The 23,018-nt window shown below is 42.8% G+C and overlaps 1 protein-coding gene across 10 annotated transcripts in view; it reads left to right on the top strand.

Annotated features, from left to right (window-relative positions):
- Positions 1–23,018, top strand: part of LOC308584930 (schwannomin-interacting protein 1) — a 378,018-nt gene that overhangs the window by 329,687 nt on the left and 25,313 nt on the right. For 8 of the 10 annotated variants that reach the window (XM_081190278.1, XM_081190280.1, XM_081190281.1 and 5 more), the window contains one exon: positions 22,710–22,828. In XM_081190278.1, coding sequence (XP_081046404.1) covers positions 22,710–22,828 — 119 coding nt within the window. Of the gene's footprint in view, positions 1–13,534; positions 13,952–22,709; positions 22,829–23,018 lie in introns of those variants that run through there. The other 2 variants (XM_081190285.1, XM_081190279.1) reach the window with 2 other exon arrangements.

Here is a 23,018-nt window from a genome sequence, read left to right as displayed (position 1 = left end):
ACCTTCTAAAATTTATTAAACTTGATCCAGACTTAGTCACTTAGTCACTTAGTTAAACTTAGTCACGCTTTTGTCCCATTGAAATCAACAGGGTCATGCAGAACTTAATTCCCATTGATCACAGTGGGGCTAGAGCGTGACTAACTTAGTCTGGATTCAGCCTATTTTATTTTTTGCACAGCACGTAATCAGGAATAAAATAAAGGTGTAGAGGAGCCAAATATACTGAATTTGCAAGTTGTTTACAGAAAAGTGCGAGTGTTGTAGGGAAAGGGGTGAACCAAGATGGAGAGGGAAAGTCTCTGTAGGGAACCGCATGTTTAGTCTCTGTGTTCCTACACATAATGAAGGTAGAAGTGCAAAAATAGGAACCAAGTGATGAGCAGCTGCAGCTTTTTAAAATTCTATTTAAACAGTTTTAGGATAACTGCTCCCCCCCAAAAAAAATAAAATATTTCCACTTGCATGTTCTCCCATTTTTGGATTTCTGCACATTTTAGCCCATGTTCTGCTTAGTCAATAGCACCACTTTGGCTTGACACCTCCTGGCATTTTAATAAATAGCCCAGTTGCTGTGTCACAAGGAATGCCCCACAGCCACATTTTGTAATCTGGTAGGGGTCAAAGGTTGCCCATTGTTCCCTTTGAAATGGAAGCCGCTTCTTTGGCAACCGTGATTAAGAGAAGGGTGCACTGAACACCATCAAGAACGGCTTCTGATATTGGGATGGTCTGCTCTTTGACACATTTGTGCATTTTATGTATGTGTTTGATCATAACCCATCTCCGCTGTGGGGGCACTTGCTGAGTTCTGCATATGAACCTGGGAAACCTTTGCAAAACAAAATTGTTGCCTTTAAAAGAAAAGTGGGGCAGGGAAGGTGTCTTGTGTAAAACACCTTGTTAGGGTGACACAGTTCACCAAAAGCAAAAAAAAACCCCCAAAAGCAACAAACCCATTAACCTGGAGGTTGCATTTTTAATCCATCTGTGATGTGGAATCCAGGGTTTTAGCATCACACTGGAAGCTATAAATGATTAGATTTCAGCAGGCCTGGCCATAAGGGCAGCTTCTCTCAGCGGGGGATGGGAAAATGTCAGGAGCTGCCGCTGCCGCTGTCACAAGTGCCATCTGTGGTTAAATAATAAATGCCTTGTTTTGCATCATACTGTAAGCCAGATCAGAGCTTTTTTTCTTCATTGCCCTTAGCAGAGAATATCTGTATCCTGTTAAAGTGTAACACACTCTACTTTTCAGAGATATGCTGCTTAAATATTGGAGCCCCTTTCTCCTTTAATTTAGAAGAAAAGATTAATAAGGGCCTTCCCACATAATATCATTTGCCACCTAATGTTGTGCTTGCTGCTGAGTATATACTTGAGAAGGAACTGCAGCCAATCCTGGCTCTCTGAGCATACCTGTATGGTACTGTTACTAACATGCTTGATCTTTTATATGCCTTGTTATGAGTAGTGTCTGACTAAGAGCAGATGCATTGAAATTGGTAGGCTTTAGACAATCATGACTAACCTAAATCTGTCGATTTCATTGGGCCTATTCTGATCTCATAGGCTGCGTACACATCATGGGTGATGCCATCGTGCCAAGGAGATAGTTCCATCTGGCAAGCAGAAATCTTTGCACTAATGGAGCAACCTCTCCTTCCCCCCCCCCCCCACGTGCTATTCTGGGGAACCTTCCAACCCTCCTGAGCAGAATTGAGGAAGAAACAAGGGGAAGTTCTCTTGAGCTATCAAGACTTATTGCTCTGACTTCCACTAGCGCCACAGCTTACTCGAATCTGGCTCTATAACTTTCATGTACATTGGAAGCACAGTTCACCCCCCCCCCAAGAACTATGGCCACTGTAGTTTAAGGGTTGCTGGACTTGTAACTCTGTGAGGGGTAAACTGCAGTACCCACAATTCTTTGAGGGGGTGAAATGTGCTACAAAGGTGCTTTAAAGGTATCATGCGTACGCAGCCTTAGTTGGGTGAAACCCAGGTGTGGAAGCTTTAAGAAACAACCCATAATGAGTGACTGACCCTGAGATTTAAAGGTGATATGAAATATTCATAAAATTATGAACAGCTGGGAGAGGATACTGGAACTAATGGTCTCCAAGCAAAACTGTTGGCAGATCAGGGCAAACAGAACGTGTTTAATGGGCATAGAGGATCCTTCTTAGGTGTAGAAGCAGCTTTTTAAAAATAGAGACAGTTTTGTATGTGTAAGGTGAGTGAATAGGCATGGTTTAGTTGCCACTGAATATGAGACCAGTGTGGCGTAGTAGTTAAAGCATTGAATTAGGGCCTAGGAGAGCCCAGGGTTCATATCCCCATGCAACCACGAGGCAAAAGAGAACCACGTATACCACCCGCAGTTCCTTGGAGCAAATGTAGAACATCAATGTATTAAAAAATAAACACAAATTCTGGCTACAAATGTGAATTTTGTGCACTATCAATGATAAACCATGTAGTTACATTTTTAAAAGTCCCTCTAGCATCTTAGCTTGGACAGCTTACAGAATGGAACCTGAGGAAGAGGTTGGAAGGTAAAGACTAGCTCAGTTATCAGTGGCTCCATGGGCTGCATTTGGGATACACTGGGAGCAAGACTGGTTCCTCGCCCTAGATAATGGGGTCACTGGAGGTAGCATTCACAGCCTGGAGATTTCCTGAACATACTCCTTTGTTAGATTTATATCCTGCTTTTCTGTCTTGATGGAACTGAGAACAAAGGTCCATAGTATCCCCAGATGCTTTTCCATCCAGACTGTAATCCAACCCAGGAGGCCTGCTTAGTTTCAGCATAGTGGCTGCATCATGTGTCTCCTGATTGTGCCTAGGGACGATTTGCTTACTCCTCTGGGGGAGGAAAAAAGAAGAGCCAGATCAGATCAAAGAATCAAAGTCCAGCTTCGTGTTTCCAGCAGTGACCCGCCAGATGCCTCTGGGGAGCCCAGAAGCAGGACTTGAAGGCACCAGCCTTTGCCTGGTGTGTCCCAGAGGTTGTCAGCTGAGAGATTCCATTTTAATTGACAGGCTGGTTATCTGTGAATTTGTTTAATCCTTTTTATAACCATCCAAGCCACCTGCCACCATCTCATCATATGGTGGTGAATTCTATAACTTAATTATGTGCAGTGTGAAGAAGCACTTTCTTTCGTCTGTCCTCAGTTTACTACCGATCAGTTTCAGTGGGTGACTCCTAATTGTTTCTCCTCTTTATCCATACCTTCCTTAATTTTAAGGAGCATCCCTTTCAGGGGTGTTCGTCTGGCACCATCTGTGTGGTCTTTTCAGCAGCAAGCAAACTGGGCCTTTTAAATGATTTATGCAGTCTGGGCCTCTTGGTTTTTAAGCATGTGTTTTGATTTCAGGGGTGCTGTGGCTTGTGGCCGGTCAGATGGATGAGGTACAAATAATAAAAATGTTGTTGTTGTTGAATTCAGGTACTGTTGTGGCTGTATTTGGTGCTCCAAATATGCCTGCGCTACCGACTTCCATGCATGCAACCCCTCCAGGGGCCCCCTCCAAGCACACACTGAAAACAAGCACCAGGGAGTTGAGAGGGCCAGAGGATTTGGAGGGCATGTGGACAAGGGAGAAGAACAAGAAGTCCAATTGTTCAAGTGGGGAGGCTTTGATTTTCCCCTAAAAAATAAATAAAAGGTTTTACTATTTCTTGGGTAGTCACAATCAGTTCAGAACCCCTCAGTATATATGTGATATTGAATAGAGCTCTATTCAGGCATTCATCATAATTGCACAATAATTCCCCATAATAAGGGGAAGATGTGCTTTTTTGCCACCTCAAATTGTATCCCCTGCCATCCTCATGTTTTAGGGAAGAGGGGAGCTATCTTTACATGCACAGGCTCTTCATGATCAGGCTGTTAAATCACATCAAGGATCTACATTTGTAGAGAAGACTGCCCTTTGAAGAACTCTTCTGAAGACCCAGTAGACACAGTCCAGTTATCATCCTAACATAATGCTAATTGCATGAGCATGAACGCTGGATGCCATAGGTATTCACCAGCCTGATGCCCTCTACCAGTTTTGGGCTACATCAGCCCCAGCCAGCACAGCTAGAGGGCAACAGGTTGGCTAGCATAGGAGTTTAGTCAGGAGACTTTGGTGCAGCAATTCATCCAAAGCTTTTTGAGAGCCCTGGTCTTGAGGGCAATTCTGCAAAGCCTGGAAGCCAGGTTCTGGGTGGCCCATATTTCCACCACCCTTTGGGGTTGGACCTATGAGTGCTCTGAACACAGATGCTGTCACCCTTCCCTGAAATCTACAGATTCTGCCTTCCCACACAAATGTCGCTCATCCTAATGACCAGGATTCTTCCACTTCAATTTGAGTCGGGGCAACTTCCCATGAATGTGAACATTTTGAATGAACACTGCATCTACCCTTGCCAAAGACCATAGGTTTATGTTATGTTCATTTCTGAATACAATGTATTAGATGCCATTAATGGCTAAAGGAAACGCTAAAAGGTTTATATATCTACTATTGCAGAACTGTTCGGGGGGGGGGGAGTCGTTCGTATTATTTAGGTCATCAGTTTGAATCTCTTCCCAGATCAATGGTGACACACAAAATTAGATCATTATTAATACAGAATTTTCATAACCTCCACACATTTATTAATACTGTTACGGAAAAATCTGGGTGCGGGGCTACTCTGCCACCCAGCTCGTCGGACTAGGTCCGCGGGTCCCTGCGGAAGAAAATGAGCTCAGCCGGACAGGAGCAAACTGCAGAAGATCCAAGTTTATTGCGCAACAGGTTCAAGGCGAGATTGAACCGCGAGAAAGGGGTGACATGAACTTTTGAAATTTTCCTCCATGTCCCAGAATACAGTGCAAAATACATCCCAGTTACATCATGAATACATTAAGAAGAGGTTGGGTTACACAGATTACATCACGAATACATTAGGAAGAGGTTGGGTTACACCGGATTAACATATGGAGGAGGGAGGGGGGAATATGCAGAGCTGGAGATATGCGCAGATAAGCACATCCTGAAAAGACAATGGTCCATGTATGCATAGTCTGTCACCTGGCATCGCCCGGAGGAAGGGCTTGGCAGAGCGATTTGATCGGATTAGGGTCTTGACACCTTGCTTGAGGGATTATGGAGGACAGGGGAGGTGTCATGGGGTCCTAGAGAAATTGAGCAAATTGGCACGTTGATTTTCTATGAATTTTATAGATTTTAGTCCCTTTTGACATTGACAATTGGAAATAAATGGATATTCTTGCGGTTCAATCTCGCCTTGAACCTGTTGCGCAATAAACTTGGATCTTCTGCAGTTTGCTCCTGTCCGGCTGAGCTCATTTTCTTCCGCAGGGACCCACGGACCTAGTCCGACGAGCTGGGTGGCAGAGTAGCCCCGCACCCAGATTTTTCCATAACAGTGCAGAATATCCTACTGGGTCCCTGGTTCTCTGCTTAAAATTACTGGGTGCATTTTCTTTACATTAATCCATGCTAAATGAACTCTTAATATGGCTCCTAATTACTATCTCCCACTTCTAACTCTGAACTGCTTAGATGGCAGTTACCAGCACAGATGCATCATTTGTCTGAAGCATGATTCTGCAGTTGTGAGAGTCAGAATGACTTGCTCACAAATAACTGGCTTCGGACTGTGGGAGCTTCACAAATGGGTTGCCTTGTCAGTTCCTGAAATGTTCCCTTTGCTTTGGAGGGGAAGCTGATGGTGTTACATATAAGTTTCATATCCATGCTGATTTTAGAGCTTAACATGTTGTTTTTCCAAAAACAAAATAATATCTGGGATAAATTGGATGTTTCCCTAGAAGCCTCTAGGAGTTCCACAACTATGTTTACCTATAGATCTGGCAATAATATACACAAAGCACATCAAAACACAGAAGGAATACAGTATATTCTTTCGATTCCTCTAGGAAAATATCCCCTTCTCCAAAAAAATGTTTGCTCAGCCAGAGGTAGATCAAGCTCCATAGCAGGTCCAGGGTTTGGGGCTGTGTTAGCCAAATCTTTTGTTGATCTGGCTGTCCAGTAGTTACAGTAGCAGCAGGAGGTTTCAGGCTATTTTGATTACTCAAATAGCTTTGGACAAGTGGACTGAATTTCCAGGACGTCGTTTGGGTGGGGAAAAGTTGTTCCTGTGTCCAGGGCTCCTGCATTCTACCTCTCCTATGCAAGTTTTTAAAGTTTTCCTACTCTTTCTTTCCTACTCTTTCTTTTAAAATGTCCAAAGCTACTGTCAGGAAGCCATGATTTTGGCTTAGGCAAATGCCTTTTTTAAAACATTCAGTAGGTTTATAGCAGACATAGGCAAACTTGGCCCTCCAGATGTTTTGGGACTACAACTCCCATCATCCCTAGCTAAAAGGACCAGTGATCAGGGATGGTGGGAAATGTAGTCCCAAAACATCCGGAGGGCCGAGTTTGCCTATGCCTGGTTTATAGATTTCCATGCATAATCTGTGCTGGAAAAATACTTGCCTAATTCATTGTTGCCATCATAAGATTTTAGACACCTGGTGTGACCAGGCAGTCTGATATAAGCATTGGTCAAAGCAGGCATCTCCAAGCATTTGGACACATCTGCAAACTGAATAGAAGGTTATGAGCACTGTGCACACGCTATAACCATGTACATGCATGCACACTCTTCCCCACTGCTTCCCAGCTAGCATTTAGACTTGGAAAAAATGTTTCGGTTCTTTTCCAAAACAGGTGCTTGGGGCAGAGGGTGGGGCGTAACCGTCTGGGAGAGTGCAACCCATGTGTTAAAGGAAATATGTTCAACAAGTTTTTTAGAGAAAAGACCCAGAAAATTCTCACCAACAAGCTGTTTTCACAGGCTAAAATTACATGTGCTATTTTCAGAGTACCCCCCCAAAAAAAAAAAGAAGAAGAAGGAAAAGGATGGCAGTGACTTGAAAGCAGCATATGTGAATTTATACATAGACATGCAGACAGGGGAATAGTTGCTCTATTTTAAAAAGAAATACAATACAGGTCACCATTGGAAGGGACCACGAGGATCATGTATAGTCCAGTCCTCAGTAATGCAGGAACCTTTCACCCAACGTGGGGCTCAAACCCATGAACCTGAGATTAAGAGTCTCATGCTCTGCCAACTGTGCTACCCCTCATCAAGAGTGGGGACGACTACAACCAGGCGATATGTGTGCCTGCCCACTGGTCCTGAAAGACCTAGACTAACTACCAGTACTTTTCTGAGTGGGTGAGGGATTCAGGTGACCGCTGTGGGTTAAACCACAGAGCCTAGGACTTGCCGATCAGAAGGTCAGCGGTTGGAATCCCCGCGACGGGGTGAGCTCCCATTGCTCGGGCCCTGCTCCTGCCAACCTAGCAGTTCGAAAGCACGTCAAAGTGCAAGTAGATAAATAGGTACTGCTTCGGCAGGAAGGTAAACGGCGTTTCCATGCGCTGCTCTGGTTCGCCAGAAGCGGCTTAGTCATGCTGGCCACATGACCCAGAAGCTGTACGCCCGCTCCCTCGGTCAATAAAGCGAGATGAGCGCCGCAACCCCAGAGTCTGTCATGACTGGACCTAATGGTCAGGGGTCCCTTTACCTTTACCTTTACTTTTCTGAGCACAATTCAGAGCGTTGTTGACCTTTACTGCTTCGGTCCTATATACCTGAAGGATCATCTCCACCCCCGTTGTCCAGCTCTGAGGGCCTTCTGGCAGTCCCCTCATTGTGAGAAGTGAAGTTGCAGGGAACCAGGCAGAGGGCCTTCTTGGTAGTGGAATGCCTTCCCATCAGATGTCAAAGAGATAAACAATCATATGATTTTTCACAGACATCTGAAGGCGGCCCTATTTCAGGAAGCTTTTAATGTCTCATGTTTGGGTGTGTTCCTTTTGTTGTAAGCCGCCCAGAGTGGCTGGGGCAACCCAGTCAGATGGGTGGAGTATAAGCAATAAATTATTATTATTACTATTATGTGCATTTATCACATGCATCTTAATTTCTTCATTCTCCCTCTGATCTCATGGGTTATGAGGAATATGTATAGGAGGATCCTTAGATTCCCAACTATAATCTGTACTATTTTACATTTACTTCGTAAGGGTCTTGCTGCTTCTCCTATACTTACTGTAGTCAGGCAACATGTAGCATTAGCTACATTAGTACAGTATTTTTCTGTGGTTGTGCAAGATGGTTTTAATGTCCTTACTAAGTTGTCAGCAGGACATACATAAAAGATGAATTTGCTTGTAATGCGGGCATATTTAATTCTGACTCATTTTTCACTCCCACGGAGAAATGGAAAAAAAGCTTGCATCCCACTAACAGTGCCATTGTGGCGTTCAGGAAAAGGGAGCATGTGAGTATTTTGAAAAGCTGTGAATGACGTGTGAACATTTTGTTGCAATTTAAAGTTCACAGCAGTAAAACTAACAAACCTGCCTTGTAAATCTGCACCCCTGTAAATGAATGGGTTTTTCTTTTGTTCAACTGATAATTGGCTTATAGGTATAAGTCAATGTTATGGGGAGGGGAGATAGAATGGGGGGACGGAAGAATTAATTTTAGCAACACTAGGAAATGACACGCTGAGTCAGCTGTGAGGATGGGAGCCATAAAAAAGTAAAGCATATTAACATAATTCCTACGTGCAGAAAAGTAATTACATAGAAGCCTACTAGGAAAATAATTGAATTTAGCTGGCCCAATATATTAATGCATGCCTTCTGTTAAACTTTTGAATAGTGCGTATTAGAAAGATCTTTTAAATAGTCTTGCCTTTTTAGAGTTGCTAGTAAATGTGTTGTAGGGTCAAATCTTTTATGGGTATTTTATGGGAGATTTAGAGGGAGGATTTTAAAGGCAGTTCTATAATCTCATAATCTTATAGTATACATTTCACACCAGTTCTTGTTTCATTGGGGTGGGTCACCCAAATTGTCTTCCTTAATGCTTCCTCCCTCAGAAATTTAGGCACTTATCCAATTCCGAAGCACTTACACGTAGATACGAGTAGTCTCATCATCCTAAGTGCTTTTGTGGGAGGAAAGTGAAATGTAATAGCCTACATTTGCGAAAAGGCCTTGGGAAGTTCTGATGTCATTATGGAGTCCAGACAAAAAAGATGATTCACCTTGTTGCTGAAAATACTATTGATACAGTGATGTAGCCATCAACAACTGCAGGTTGTAATACCTTAAATTTCTGCTGTTGTAGTACAGGCAAGTCCAACCACAAGTAGCCTGAGATCTACCATCCAAAATCAAAAACTGGCAGTGATCAACCACACTCTCCCATTGTCATTCTTCAGCTTAAATACATTATATTTGGCTGAGCTTATGATAAAAATACTAACAAATGATAATCGCTTCAATAAAACCTGAAAAGTTCATCATAAATCAATATATTTTTTAAAAAATACATACTTTGTATACTTGTAATAGCATAAGAAAATAACATTGAGGACAGGGTCCTACATAATCAGAACATGATGCACGGATTGTTGTTCACAAAAGCTCATGCCATAACAAATGTGTTATGTCTTTAAAGTACCCCAGGACTCATGCTGTTTTTCAAATGAGTCATGGGCACTTGTCAACCACAGCAGCGTCCCCAATAGTTCAAAACAGAAATTGTGTAAACTGAACTGCAGAGTTGACAGCCTTCAAGCACCACCTTAGAACTGGATGAAACCTGTAGAAGCCCATTCCCCTGGATCCAATCCACCCCTTCCTTTTGAGTAAATGTAAACCAGCCCTTTCTCTCTCTGAGGAGCCAGTGCACAGGACTGCACACACACACACCACTCCCCGCGTGGGTGAGATGGCAGCCGCTAGGAAGGGTCCCCCACTCCCTCGTGCGTGTTTACTTGGGAGTAAAGCCTCAGTGGTCGGTTTACAGCCAGCATGGAGGGGAGGGGGCAAGGCAGTCCTCTCCTCAGGGCTGGCTCCTGGAATGTCCAGCACCATCTCTCTCTCACACACACATGCCAAACCATCCCTTGCTCTCGAGGCGCCAGCACTCATGGCCTCTATCCACATGTTGGACAATGCTGCTGTAGTAGGATCTTAAGAGTCAGAAAATCCAGAAATAGAAGCATTTCTCTTCATTGGTTGCACACGTATTCTGTATTATTTTAGAAGCTTTTCCTTTGTTGGATATGCAGGTTTGACTGATTAAATGCCAGCAACATAGTGAGCACACCTTGGGTTCATTTACTTCCCATCCCTGCAGCCACAAAGCTGAGTTTGGGTGGGGGGTTTTTCCCCATAATGGCTTTCTAACCTACTTTTTAGGGCATTTACCCTCCCAAGGTGGATTACATCAAACCAATACAGTACAAAATGAAATTTCCAAGATTTGAAATATCAGCAAAAACAATGCTTAAACAGTTATTTTCAAACAACCACAAAAGCTCCTGATTGCAGACAAGGGGGGAAAAACACCTGCATTTAGGGCTTTTCTGAAGGATAACAGAACTGGTGGTGGTGGTGTGTGGAATACACATTATTTTGTGCAGAGGGCATTTCTGAGATACAAAACCACTACGTTTTTTATTAGCTTCAACTTGTAGTTTCATCTGACCACAATCAGCTGTGTTTCATTTTAACTATACCGTAGTTTGAAACAGACAACGTCTTATAATGGGTCGTAAAACTTAACAAATCTTAACCAACCACAGTTAAGATTAACATCATTACCTGAAACCTAAACTTTGTTTAAACTGCAGTCAATAAAAAAAAGGAAAGGAAATGTTCTGTAGCAGCTTGTTCCTGAAGGAGAACATGCAACCTGAAGGCAAGCCTTAGATTAATACACCTGTCTTCATCATGTTCATTAATTTCAATGGGTCTGCCCTGGGCAAAGCTTTGTGGAACACCACTCATAGACTGGCAGTAACCTCTCCCAACCCTGTCTGGACATGCCAGGGATTGAACCCAGGGCCTTACAAAGTAGATGCTCTGCCACTAAGCTATGGTCCTTCCTCATTTAGGGCTTTGAAAACAGTATTTCTCAATCTCTTTTAACCCATGCCCCTTTGAGCTAACATAAAAGTCCCACATACAGTCCTTTCAAGCATGGGTCCCCTAATTATTATATTGGAATTTTCAAGTGGGTTTTGCGGGTTCTAATGTTCTATTTATGTTGCACATATTTTTGGAACCCCATCCCCAAGACCGTCATATGCCCCTCCGTCAAGAAACACTTCTTTGTAGACTAATACCAGCGCCTTAAATTGGGTCCAAGAACAAAATTCAGCTACTAGTGCTGAATTGGGTCTAAATGTGTAGCTCGCTCACTGTTTTGGACCCTAAAAGATGAGTCATGAAACCACAACATGAAAAGTCCACAGGGGCTCTGTAATAAGCCATAAGGCCTAACCAACTAACGCTTGAATTAATCTCAAGATGGCTTAGGTCCTCCCCCTGCCCCCATCCCTTGTGCTTCCAGGAAATTCTCCTGATGATAACTCCTTCACTGAATTACTTTGAGTGGGTGGGGTGGTTTCCTGCTTCCATTAACATGAAACATGTGCTATAATCACCCTACTGTTCTGAAGTTTCATAAAGAACAAGAGACTTCACAAAATCAAGAGAGACAAGGCAGAATGGTGTCGGTTATCTGCTATTACAAGATTAATGAATGACATGACCCCAAAGTGGCTGGTTGGCCCTTATGGAAAAGCAGCGTGGACTCCAGATGCACAGCATGAGAGGCAGCGGGGAATGTGTGGGGTTTCATCTCCAAAGCGTGCGCTCATGCGGTGTCACTAAGCTCCGAGCGTTCCTGAGATGTGCACCTGTCAGTGGGGCTTTGTCTCAATCTGAGAGGCGAAGTGTTCTAAGCACGTGCAACCCCAAGCTGATCTCATAACGTTGCGGTTGGCAGCCAACCTTCCAGGCTGCAGCTTGAACTTCAGAAATGCCTTTATTGTAAATTACTACAGTGGAACCTCAGGACGCGGGTGGTGCTGTGGTCTAAACCACAGAGCCTAGGGCTTGCCGATCAGAAGGTCGGTGGTATGAATCCCCACAACGGGGTGAGCTACCATCGTTCGGTCCAATCTCCTGCCCACCTAACAGTTCAAAAGCATGTCAAAGTGCAAGTAGCTAAATAGGTACCACTCCAGTGGGAAGGTAAATGGCATTTCCGTGCGCTTCTCTGGTTCGCCAGAAGCGGCTTAGTCATCCTGGCCACATGACCCGGAAGCTGTCTGCGGACAAACACTGGCTCCCTCAGCCTATAGAATGAGATGAGCGCCACAACCCTAACAGTCAAGGGTGCCTTTACCTTTATCCTACAGTGGTTACATACCGTCCTCGTTTCGAACGCTTCGGGTAACGAGCTCCGCTAACCCGGAAGTGGATGCTCCTGGTTGCAAACTTTGCCCCAGGATGCAAGCAGAAGTCGCAAGGTGGTGGCAAGAGACCCCATTGGCGAAAGCGCACCTCATGTTAAGAACAGTTTCGGGTTAAGAACGGACCTCCAGAACAAATTAAGTTCGCAACCGGAGGTACTACCGTATATAGTAAAAATATTGAGCTGTATCCAGTGGCATCAGTCAGCTGATGGTAAAGGTTCTGTCAGGAGAGCAGGGAAGGAAGGAATTTTCAGGGATCCCATCAGTTACACCGCAGCAGCCCCCCTGCTCCAGAGGGGGGGGGTGTCACCCAGTGAGGAGGAGAGGGAATTTCTAAGAACCACTTCCCTCCCCATTTCACTGTGGAAAAGCCCTACAGTCAGCTAAGTAACACTGTTGGCTACAGCCCAGTTATTTTCAGTACTCCTGATTTTTTTTCTGAGCGAGTCCCTGAAGCAGAAAAATTGCCCAAGAGAGGATTCAGGGGACGCATGTGTAAGTAATGCGCATCCAAAGAAATGTCTGTAAATGGAAGTGATGCTGGACATGCTCTGTAACTATCTACTTGGGTTTTTTTCTTTGCTTTCGTTAATTAGCTAGATCAATTAACGAAAGAAAGAAAGAAAGAGGAAAAAGAAAAGAAGTCAAACAGCTGTTCTCAGCCTGTGGGTCCCCAGATGTTGTTGGACTACGACTCCCATCATCCCTGAGCTCTGGCCTTGCTAGCTAGGGGTGATGGGAGCTGTAGTTCAACAACATCTGGGGACCCAAAGGTTGAGAAAGGCTGAATGCAGGTTGTCTTTGTCCCCTGCTCCTCTGCTATCCCCCCCCATTTTTTGCAGTGTGTTAGACTGCATTGGAGGCTGGAGTTGCCCCAGGTCTGGACAACCTGGGATAGAGGGGCTCCTTTTAAAAGATGGGAAGGCTGTGTGCTTCTGGGCCCTTTGGCCTGCTGCTTATGGCTGCGGGCCATTCGGCCTTGGCTTTTTATATCATTCTGCTTTGTACGTAGCAGGGGTGTGTGTGTTTTGCTCTGGTGTACTCTGCTAGGCAGGCCTTTCCATCTATTTTTAACCTGCACTACCAGTGACTAGAGGAAGATTGTTGCTTTCCTTGTGTAACTGGCGAAGAAGTGTAATCAGCTGGCTTCAGCTCAAAGCCAGCCTTTACTTTATTTGGAGAAGAAGAAAAAGCAGCGTACTTTGGAGTGGGTTGTAGCTGCATGCTTCAGAGGTAGGTGATAGCAGCTGGCGAGAAGATCAGGCTCCTGACAGGTCCCAGTGTCTGAGGACAAGAGACTTTTAACAGCCGGGAATGGACCTTCTCATTGCACGAAACAGAAGACTGAAACTACTGGTCTGGTTTTAAGCTGCCACCTGAAACTGCAGTTTTAATGAATGGGCTTCGGGAAAGGAGACTTGAAGCGCAGAATAAGTTGCAGGCAGAAGAGAAAGTGACCAGTTTGTTTTCCTAGGGGTTTTTTAAGGGTTAAAGGAATGCATTTGGATAGTGATGGAATGGATGACATCATCACTGAAGTATCCACATTGGATGTGGAGGGGAATTATAAAAAGGTAAGAGACACAAAGGGGCTCTTTTGTCTGGGAACAATTGCTGCTGTTTGCAGGAGAGAAACAAATCAGGGCCGTGCAGTTGCAAAAAAAAAGAAAGAAAAAGCATTTCCTTGAAGGAAAAACATCCTTCAAGGATGGAAAAACAGAAATAAATGTGCATGTTCATGACAGTGTCTCTTTCTTTCGCTATATAATGACATTTGTTGTCATAATAAATGTTTTCACCAACTTTCTGTTAAGCTTTAGTTCAGAATATTGCATTCTACATACTTTTTGGTTTGGCTATATAAAACATTTTAACTGTCAGCACAGCAGATCGATGGGAATCAGGTGCTAGGAGTGTATTGATGTTGTATGTTGTAGTAAGTTAGGCAATCCAGTTTTGATTAATGTTTGAAACTTGAATGGTCTTTTTTTCCTTTTCTCTCTCTTTCTCACTTCTCCTACCACCAACCCATTGAATAGAAACTTTTTAAATTGAACAGTATAGTGAGTTTACCCAGGGTGTGGAGAGTTTATATAAACTGCTGCATTGGCATGTCTTTAAAAAGCATGCCAGCTGCAATATGGAACTTTAAATATAGTAATTGTCTATGTCTGGTAATAACAGACATACTTAAAAATAACTTTAGCTGCATGGCTGAGGTCTTGACATCAAATTACAAGAATATGCCAGTTCTTAACCTAAGAGTGCCCAAAAGTTCCACTCTTTCTGTATTTGTCTTCTTCTGGCCAGAACTTGTTGCCTTAAGAATCTGTTGATGGGTTTCTGAATGCACAGATTTCCCTTATGTGTGGAATTTGACACATTTTACCGTCACATTGGCTTAATGGAAAGTTTAGTGATACCTACTTTGTTGCCTACAAATACGTTTTGTGATTTATTTAATTCTGCAACTGTATGTATTAATTTTGGAAAGCTAATGACACCTACCTTGTGGGACATGGAGGCTGTTGTACCAGCTGGGGGAGGCCGTAATTCCAAGCATAGCATCCGGTTTGCACGCAGAAGATCCCAAAAGTTCAGCCCTCGACATCTCCCTTTAGTGGAATCTCCTGTACAATGAAATAGTCAGAATGTGACTTGCAGTCTGGCTAACTATAAGGAAGCTTTATATGTTCATAGTTGGAGAACTTCCAACACACTAGCTTTATAAATTTGCTATTTAAAAAATCCCATAATGGTCAGAAACTCTGATACTAGTGTCCGAGAATATTATCATTTTTCAATCTCGCTCCTTGGCTGGTACCTCAAATATTTGTTTCTGGCTCTTTTGAAGCCTAGATATTTGAAATACAAGTTAATTTTGGATTCTGCCATCTTTGAATTGCCTTTATGTTACTATCGGACTAAATAAACATTCTAATTATAGTGTTTTGTTTGTGTTTCTAGAAAACTTAGTAAACTATATGCAGTAAATGAGATGGAACAATGGAAGTAACAATTTGACTTGTTCTGAACTCTTAACGGCTTGCATTTCTGGCTGTCTACCCTTCTTGCAGCCATATTTCTATTGCTATAAATGCCACGTTGGTAAAGTGTTCTAGAGAATATGCACATGAACATATCCTCTTAATACGAAAGGCCTTGTATTGTGAGAGGAAAGGGGCAATGATACCTAATAAGAGACCTGTCAGTTTCATATAAATGTTGACATACTGTTCTCATTGTGCATGTATGCAATGTAAAGCTCACCGTGAATGTACACCATTAACACATAAAACTCATTTATTGGTAATATCTGGAATAAAGTGTCCTTTAAAAGGGTCAATAAAATTATCCTCTGACGTGTTATTGCTGCCGGTTGAGCAATCAGCTAATGATCCTGCTAGCTTTTGTGAGACTCAGGCTCTCCTTTAACAATTCAGACAAAATGATAGGAGTAAGTCAGCAGCATTTCTGAAGCACCATAAAAAGCATCAATAAAACAGAGGGGCCGCAAAGCTTATCCAGTGAAGTTTTGTTTGAAGCACACCAATTTGGGCCAGATCAAGAAATACTCTTGGAAATAAAGTGCTGCTTCTGGAGATTTCCTGTATCCCGAGTTACTTCAGCCCTGGGTGATTTTCTACATATTTGCAGCAAATCTTGTTGGCTAAATTGGTTCTTTCCAAACTGTGCTGAAGACAACAGTTGTTCACCACACCTGCTGAGAGAACAGAATGGACTGAAAGGAAGTGGCAGTGTTAATCATCTGAGCTAGTGGGACATAACTAGGTAGAACTGGGTTGGCCATGTAAATGGTTTTGAAGATATAGCTACCATATTGAAACCATCCAGGAAAATAGAATATAGCCTGGTAAATTAATGGCATGAAAGCTGCATAAAAATATGAACATTTTGTGAAATAATAGGACCTGGGCACTGGAGGATGCCACCCATGTTGGATCCAGATTTTGTAGGTTCCTTGGGCAAGACACTCTCCATGGGTCCTCCTCCCTGTGGATTTTGTCTCATCACTGCAGTAGGTCCAGTGGGCTTTTGGCAGTGTTCCTGACCCCCTCCCAGGGTATCAGCAGACACTTGACATGGCCTCTGAACACCACATTGGCTACCCTTGATGGTACGGCAGTGGTGAAACCAACTGCATTGTGTGTGTGGTGGTTTATACTACTTTTTTCCCCTTTCATACAGATTAAGCTTGCATTACAGAACAAAATGTAATTCATGCTATTATGTGAAGGACCTGTAAGTTCTTAAAGCATTAGAAGGCATCCCCAGAGAGTTACATCTCAATATCTCTTGATATTATATCTGTTCAGCAGATCACATGATAGGTATTACCCAGGTTTTACTGAAGCATGTATCAAAACAGCCATTCATGTTAATGGAACCACATTGCACCAAACATGAATCTTGAGTTTTATGGTGGCTGTGCTAGATCTTTGAATTCTAGCTGAGAGTTTTTAGAGGACACCTAACTACAATTTGCAGAGTTCCCTGAGGTGAGGGATTGACTGTTAAACCATTTTGGGAATTGTAGCTTCGTAAAGAAGCAAGGGGTCTCCTTTTCATTCTCAGCATCCTTAACAAACTGTGCTTCCAAGGATTGTGTTTAAAGTGGTATGTTACTGCCTAAGTTCTACTCAGTGAAATCAGTGAACCCAAGTTAACAATGTCCATTGCCTTCAATGGGTCTCTAGCGTTGAATACAGCCCAGTAGTCAGTCTAAAATAATAATAAAAATAACTTCCCATGAGCTGGACTATTTCAATAAGAAGGCTGCTGAGTTTTTAGAGACTGAACTTGCAAACATTTAGGAGGAGAGGAGAATTATTAAAAAGTAGATCAATGGCCTGTGAAACAACCTTGCAGTGTATAAACATATAAATATTTGGCCAGCAGACTTGTAAACCTGTTATAATAGCTAGCGCTAACTTGTCTTTAGATGAGTTGGCCAGCTTCCTCAACTGTTGTTTAGCTGCCAAAGTTCATAGCGTAAACCCCAAGCCTCCAATATGCAGGTGCAACATTTGGCTTTTTAATGGATCAGAAAGACCCCATGACCCCTGCTACCACATAGTGAAAAATAAAACCAACATTGTTGGGCCATAAGTGTGTGTACACTTCCTTTTTTTAAAAAAAAAAAAATATTTTAAAAATGCATAAAACAATTTTCTAGTAACCCTCTGGTGGTCTGCTGTGGACTTTTGCTGCAGCCATAAGGCTGCTTTTCTCCCTGCCATTTTATGATGGTGCTAATTATGCCAGTTTCCGTACTCTCATTAGTTACTGTGCTAACTGTGTCATTGCTCCACCCACACAGGCATGTCCAAAGTCTGTTATGGGGCCTAAACCGCCCTTTGGCTGGTTTTATCCAGCCCCTGTGGCAGTTCATTTACTGGGGCCAAACAAACAAAGCTTCAATCCGAAGAAAAGGTCAACAACTTCAATCCTAAAAAAATGTCAACAACTTTGGTCAGCCCTCACATATGTTCACTTCATCAAATCTGGCCCTCTTTGAAAAAAGTTTGGGCACCCTGGGTCTACCGCTTGCACTTGCATCATCCTCACAATTTAATTAGTCTTTTTATTCTCCCCGTGTCCTCCCATGAGCCACTCTAATTGTAGGTAAAACATGAGTAACTTAAGTATTACGGCCGCAGATCTTATGCATAGATGTGATGCAACCAACAGATCAATTGCACTGATGCACAAGTACTTGAAAATCACTACGTGCAGCACTTGAGCTGAAAATTGCACACTCTCTTTTAATCTCTACAAACTGATGCAAGTGTGATGGCCTCAGATAGGGACAGATAGATCAGCCTGTTTCTGGTTTCTGTCACACATTGATCGGCAATTTAAAACCACGGAGTTGTCTCTCCTTCCCTCATGCACCCCAAAAATCAACTTCAGAGGGTCCCCCAATGTCTAACCTCATATGTTCCCACTCAACTGCTTCAATCTCCAGCAGTGGCATTGTTATAGGTGACACCCAATATTTGCTCCGCACTTGTAAGAAATCATTCTTTTAGTTTCACCTACACTTTGGAACTCCCTGTCATTGACCTCAGGCAGGTCCCTTCACATCTATTCCTTTCAGCATCTGCTTAAAACATTTTTGTTTAGGCAAGCCTATCCTGACACACAGATGTTGACATGTTTAATTTCTTTTTCAATTACTTCTGATTTTATTTTTTTAATGTTTTTAACTACTTGTTCTTAAGTTTTTATTGATAGTCATAATATTTCTTGTAAGCTGCTTAGAGGTTTTGCTACAATCAAGTGGTGTGTATATATTGTGCTGAATAAACAAAAAAAGGGGGTGACAGGAGAAGGGAGGTGGGAATTCTGTTGCACAAGTGGAATAATAATAATAATAATAATAATAATAATAATAATTTATTATTTATACCCCACCCATCTGGCTGGGCTTCCCCAGCCACTCTGGGCAGCTTCCAAAAGAATATTAAAATACTGTGATACATCAAACATTAAAAGCTTCCCTAAACAGGGCTGCCTTCAGATGTCGGATAGACGGTGAAGGATACAACACAGACACACGCAACACCTTGTTTTCTGTATCTTTTTACATAACATGCATTTAAAATAAATATATTTATATGCTTTTTATCCCAATGTATGCAATTTCATATGCATTTTTGGCATGTTTTATGAGCCAGGGATTGTTATCACAAAGTTCTAAGCAGCCTGGAAACTGAAAGTGCATTCCAGTTTGGGTACTTAATCCAAGAAATGTGAATCAGCTCAGTTTGCTTTTAAAAATGTGTGCCAGACTAAAGCATCCCTAGCTTCAGAGCCATAGATCTGGATTTCGGCATGCAACCTTAGTCAATATTTGCCCTTTAAACTGCAGCATGCAGTGTGTAGGAAATCTGTAGATTTTACACTGAGACTTTCACATGTAGCAAGCTCTGTGAACTAACACTTGATTCACCAACGGGTGGATAACGTGTTATGTGGTGTTGCTTTTTAACATTGCAAATGCGTATTTGAAAAAAAAGTTTGTTTTAAACAAAAACCGGCCAGTGCAATGCCCAGATGGTGAAATTAGCTCCTGCAGCAAACTTGGAAGATGAGGGAAATTGATTTGTTGAGGACTTTACTTGTAGGATGTTGTGCTGGGTGATAGTCCTCATTCCCTCTTTAGCCTATGCATTTCATTCTTTCCATAGACACAACCACAGTGCTCACACACCAGAAGGGTGATGCTATCAGTTTAGAGAAACCTTAAGGTTTTCAGAAATACAAATAATATTTAGAAAGAAGCTTTGAAGGGTTGGGAGTGGGCAAAAGCAGCATGTGAGGATTGGGCACGTTAGTGGCTGCATATTACTGATGAAGTGGGGCAGAGAACTGAGGGTGGGGATAAAAGAATGGGGGGGGACAGGGACCACCTTTTGTTGCAGGTCCCACTCGTTCTTACTAACATGAGAAATGGCAAGTGTCTTCTTTCTATCAATGCCAGCTTGATAAAGAAGGAGGGGACTTCCGGTGGTCGGCAGTTGACAAATTCATTTTGGGCTTTGGGAGTGATTTGTGGCTACTGTGAGCATGGACTGCTGTTGGGAGTAATGTAGAAACTTCCATGTGAAAGCTTCATGGATAGCTCCATTGGTTAGAGTGTGGTGCTGATAATGCCAAGGTTCGATACTTGCATGGGGCAGCTGCATATTCCTGCTAATTCAAAGAGTGATCCTCAGGGTTTCTTCCAACTCTGTGATTTTATGATATGCACCAAGCATGCCATTCTGGCTGAAAATATTCTGTTCACCACAGTTTTTGTTGGCAATTGATGTCTGCCACTGTCAAACCGTACAGATTTTTTAAATGCTTGACTGGTATTTCTTGGTTTTTATTATTTTAATTGTATTTTTGTTTTGCATATTGTTCTTTTATGATGCCTCTTCTTTTGCTTCCTTCTGTAGTGGTTTAGCCTCTAAGCGACTGGATGCTGCTACATCTAGATTTATGTTTTATTTTGACAGTGTCCAAGATTATCCTTACACAACTGTCTCTACATCTTTCTCTGAATTCTCCCCCCACTGCAGGAAAACAGCTTCATAAAACAGCAGTGCAGATGGAAGCATCTTCAGTAGCATGTAATAGATTGGATGAAAAACAAAATCTAATGAGAGAGCCCCCTGAGGTTCCTTTTCTGTTATAGCAGCACTTGTGGCAAAGTGAAAATGAATATACCAGCTTATTAAGTTCAGCCACTGTGCTCTTAAAGTTATTGATTTTTCCCTCATGTTGCAGTTCGTTTGCCGCTGCACTTTTTTTGAGACAGAAAAGCTATATACCAGATGCATAGTGCGCCATACGTTTCAAAGGATGGTTCTTGGAAGCATTCAGTTAGCAGTCGTATCTATGGGCAATCGCTAATGAATTCTGCTAATGGTGATGCTCCTGAAAATCACCAGGCTGTAATTGCTTCAGATTAGACAGCGTGGCACCAGTTTCCAACTCTAATAAACAAAAGTATGAATTAAAACCTATTGTTGCTTAGATTGAATCCGTAGAGGGAACTGGGTATTTGCAGTTTGGTTTGGTTTGTTTGTTTGTTTGTTTGTTTGTTTGTTTGTTTGTTTGTTTGTTTGTTGAATGGATCAGGCCAAAGGCCCATCTAGTCCAACATAGCTCAGTAGGTAGAGCATGATATTCTTAATCTCAGGGTTGTGGGTTCAAGCCCCAATTTGGACAGAAGTTTCCTGCAATGCAGGGGTTTGGACTAGATGACCCTTGGGATCCCTTCCAACTCTCTACATATGTATGATTCTATGATCCTATTCTTAGAGTGGCCAACCAGATACCTGTGGGAAAATCACAAGCAGGCTTTTTTCTGTTGAGGGCCGCATTTACTCTGGGGTAAGCTGATGGGGGCCATATGCCAGTGATGAGTGGGGCATGGGCAAGAGTGGGTGGGCAGCCACTTTTCTCACTTTCTGATGCCCCCCTTTTTCTCTTTTACACTCTTACCTCCTGCACTGCAAACTGCCAGGTCTTGCCAGAGATCTGAACAGTTTGCTTACAGAGGGCTTTCCACTCCTCAACACACACACACACACACACACACCCATCCGTCTTGGCTTTTTAGCCCCTCTAAGCTCTCTCCATTCAATGAAATTTGGCCAAGGACCACAGGTTGCAAACCCTGGAGTTCAAAACTACAACTAATCCATAATGCGGCATCTAGACTGGTGACTGGGGGGGCCGCCAAGACCACATAACACCGGTTTTGAAAGACCTACATTGGCTCCCAGTATGTTTCCGAGCACAATTCAAAGTGTTGGTGTTGACCTTTAAAGCCCTAAACGGCCTCGGCCCAGTATACCTGAAGGAGCGTCTCCACCGCCATCGTTCTGCTCGGACGCTGAGGTCCAGCACTGAGGGCCTTCTGGTGGTTCCCTCATTGCGAGAAGCAAAGCTACAGGGAATCAGGCAGAGGGCCTTCTCGGTAGTGGCGCCCACCCTGTGGAACACCCTCCCATCACATGTCAAAGAGATAAACAACTACATGACATTTAGAAGACATCTGAAGGGAAGTTTTTATGTGTGCCTTTTTAATGTATTTTTAATTTTTGATGGAAGCCGCCCAAAGTGGCTGGGGAAACCCAGCCAGATGGGCAGGGTACAAATAAATTATTATTATTATTATTATTATCATCATCATCAAATTCAGAACCGTGGTTGGCTTAGGCAAGAATTGTCCAATCTGGAAGTACAGCATGGAGTGTTGTGGTCAAGTTATCCCTCTCCCAAAGGGGCCATAGCTGGTGAACCAGCTGGAGATGGACCTCAAATGACAGTTGGATCCAGGAGTAATCTCAAGCTATGGACCTGCTCCTTCCAGAGTAGTGCAACCCCATCCATAGCAAGCCATCTTCCCACTTCCTGGACTCAAGAACTTGGAACAAATGATGACTTCTTGCATTGAGTCAGATTGTTATAAGATGTGTGGTGTTTGTTGTGTATTCTGTTGCTTCTATGGCTCATACACTGCCTTGTGTATAGCAGTGTAGAAAGACAGTAGACAAATTAAAGGCGAAAATGAACTGAAATAACACTTGTGTCAGGATCACCTAGTGACTAGTCTGAGACAATATTCAACATGTATTCTCTGTTTGAAACAAATCAAAAGGGTACATAATATCATTGGTGCTTTATCTCCTTGTCTCAAATTATAGCACTGAGTGCTGAAAATGTTGGATTAACTTTAAAGTTCTGTTTACAGGAATGTGGTCTGCTGTCAGCGGTTTGACGATAATTGTTCTGGTTTTGTGTTTTTTTCAGGCTCAAAAAAATGAGAGGGAGTCTATCAGGCAAAAACTGGCGCTTGGAAGTTTCTTTGATGATGGCCCAGGAATTTATACCAGCTGTAGTAAAAGTGGGAAGCCAAGCCTTTCTTCTCGGTGAGTGAAAATGGCACGGTGAACATTTATCATTTTAATAACTTCCATGTGGCATAATATCATAGAGTTATGCCGCGTGGCATAATATCATAAAGTCCAGGCTTTTGAGACTGTGACATTATCTTCAGTGTTCTGTCCGTTCATGATTTAACTACAAAGAGAAACCCCTCAACTGTCTGAGCTTCTAAGC

The sequence above is a fragment of the Podarcis bocagei genome (assembly GCF_964188305.1).
Source record: "Podarcis bocagei genome assembly, chromosome: 4".
Lineage (NCBI taxonomy): Eukaryota > Metazoa > Chordata > Lepidosauria > Squamata > Lacertidae > Podarcis > Podarcis bocagei.
Note: the sequence above shows the minus strand (reverse complement) of the source record. Positions and strands in the feature narration are given on the sequence as shown.